This window comes from Lutra lutra, chromosome 7, assembly GCF_902655055.1.
Source record: "Lutra lutra chromosome 7, mLutLut1.2, whole genome shotgun sequence".
NCBI lineage: Eukaryota > Metazoa > Chordata > Mammalia > Carnivora > Mustelidae > Lutra > Lutra lutra.
In genome coordinates, this window is record NC_062284.1 from 148,322,846 (window position 1) to 148,325,710 (window position 2,865).

Below are 2,865 nucleotides of genomic sequence, written 5' to 3' on the forward strand. Positions count from 1 at the left end.
TTCTGTTTTTTTGTGCATTTTGGTATAATTGTATTCCCATTAGAACAAATTTTCAAAGTCAGAGAGTGAAGGGTTAAGCACAGAAGCATGTGTGCAGAGAAGGTCCCTGAGGGAAAGTGTTCTCTGGATAGGAATCGTTAGATCCTGACAGGAAACCTGCCCATAACCTTCATCTGCATCTGCTCCTGGGCTTAAAGACAGGATTGGTGAGTGGTGTGCACACCCTGGTGGTCCAGATCCAGTCCTACAGTGAGGTTTGTGTCTGGGCTCACACTATGGGCCCCTTACTGTGTCTGTTGCACAATAATACACGGCTGTGTCTTCGGTTCTCAGGCTGTTCATCTGCAGATACAGCGTGTTCTTGCCGTTGTCTCTGGAGATGGTGAACCGGCCTTTCACAGAGTCTGCGTAGTATGTGCTACTTCCATCATAGCTAATATATGCGACCCACTGCAGCCCCTTCCCTGGAGCCTGGCGGACCCAGCTCATGCCATAGTTACTGAAGGTAAATCCAGAGGCTGCACAGGAGAGTCTCAGGGAACCCCCAGGCTTCACCAGGTCTCCCCCAGATTCCACCAGCTGCACCTCACACTGGACACCTGCAGGCACGACATCCTGGTCAGGAATCTGTCACACATCTATAATTTCTCTCACTCATATCCACTCACATCCTCAATGACTCTTGTTCACCCTGAATTACCTTTTAAAAGAGCAACAAGGAAAACCCAGCCAAGCACAAACTCCATGGTGAGTTGTCTGTATCCTGTCCTGAGTACTGACTGGAACACCTGGGAATCCTGGTGCTGGGGCTCCTCTCCCAGCTGCAGAGTCAGGTTTGGGCTGTTTTAATCAGCAGATGGAGGGCCCTATTTGCATGTCCTCTGACTATATATTCAGCTTGGGGATCTATTCTGACAGAAAGGCAGTGACCCAAGCAGTTGTGATTACCTTTAATTTAGTGCTAATGATCAATTTTGAAAATAATTGTTTTTTATTACATAACTTTCCAGGGTGTATACTTGTGTTTGTAAGGTGTCCATGAAAACATATGGGGTGAGATTGACCCCAGGATCTAGGTCAGTGCTCTCCCCACAGGAATTGCTGCCCCCCACCCCAAATCATCTGCAGGACAGAGTGTCAGGCTATGAGGCATGTGGAAGCCCTCCTGTAATGGGGATGGATTGATTTTGCTGATGTTATACTTTACCATAAATACAGAGAAAATCAGCATCATGTAGGTGTATTTTCATGTCTTTAACATTCACTCTATCTACGTCCCTTTAGAATCACCTTTGTTATTACCTATAATAAGTTCGATGTGTATATGCGACACAAGATGAACGGCTCATTTACGGAGTGTGTGATATATAAACACAGGTGTCACAATCAACATTATTGACAGTGAGTGCTTCAATTCTCCCTAAAATTTCCAGCATTTCCTTCTGGAATTCCTCCTTCCCATTCCCTTATTCACCCTGTCCCCACATAGCTATTGTTCTTTCTCATGTCAGCTTATACTAGCTTTAATTTTGTAGAATTCATAAATGGGTCATTGTACTCTATGTATTTTCTTTGTGGGGTTTCTGTGCCTCAGGATCAGTCCTTGTGGGTACAGTCATGTTGCTGTCTGTATCAGGAATCACTGGTTTTAATGACTGACGGATCTGAAGGCAGCAGTAGGAAGCACCAGCTGGAAGAAGATCTGAAAGAGAAGAAAGAAGCCACTTATTTCAAGCCTCATCCACACAGCCTCCTGACCCAGGAGTTCTTTGCTGCAAAAAGAGAAGAACTCCCTTGTTGTTCAGGAACTTTTTCTGCTGGCTGTGGAGAAGAGAACTATAGACAGAAAGAGGTGGACCAGAGAAGGTTGAGTTAGAAGCTCAGAAAGACCTGTTCATGGAAGATGCAAGGCCCCAGGAGGAAGAACAGCATGGGGGGAGCTGTCCAGCTGCAGAAGAATCCCTTGCACAAACAAATCTGACACTCAGGCACCAGGCTGTGGATGTCATGTCAAGTGGTCAGCCTCTGACTATGCCCATAACTCCCACTTTCTCCCCTCAGTTCCACTGCTAACCTCAGCTGTGAGCTGCAGTCGCCACCTGGGAACAGCAGCTGCTCTTTGCCTCAAACCAGGATCTTTCTTTCCTTGTCACCAGTGCACGGAGAGGACCCATTTCTGGAGCCACAACTACCCACACCCCCACAGAGTGTACCTGACACGTGTGGAATCTCCTTTTGTTGAGAATAGTTTTCCTGCATTACTGAGCTCATTAGGAGTCTTGACACATGTGTGTCTCCTACTGAATCCAAGTACTTACTTTGAGCCATTGTGGACCTTGACTGTGGGTATTAACTGTGACTAGAATGTAGCCTCTGTCAAAACAGTGCAAATTTATTGCTCTCTGCCACCCTCCTGGTTTTCTATTTTAATCAGAAAATAAGAACCATTATGCTTTCCTGAAAACATGATCTCTGTTTCAGATTCTGTCCGTTTCTTTGTACAAAGTGCATTTAAAACAAAGGAGTGGAAATCCAATGGGAATGCCTCAGACTTGCACAATCAGGAAGAAGACTGTGTTGTCCCACATGGAGCCCCCGGGCAGCCATGTCATGCTTTGGGACAGAGCTGGTTTGAAGCCACATTCTTCCTTGTAGGTGGTGACAGTCACAGGGAACACCGTGCTCTACACACATGCATCAGTCCTCACATAAACTGGAGTGGAAGCCAGATAGTTGATTCCCTCCTCTGATTTTGTCTACCAATGTTTTCAATTCTGTTAAGCCCCTTTATTGGTCACCGTTTTAGGGGGAAATGAGTAGTTTGAGAGGAGGAGTGTCCATGAGCATTGGAAAGCACAGGTTCTG

The 2,865-nt window shown here is 46.0% G+C and overlaps 1 gene segment (V, D, J or C); it reads right to left on the bottom strand.

Moving 5' to 3' along the window:
- Window positions 1–273: 273 nt before the first annotated feature.
- On the bottom strand, window positions 274–848 carry LOC125104237 (immunoglobulin heavy variable 3-23-like). The segment is given in 2 exon segments: window positions 274–599; window positions 701–848. Coding segments are annotated over 2 exon segments (372 nt in total).
- Window positions 849–2,865: the final 2,017 nt, after the last annotated feature.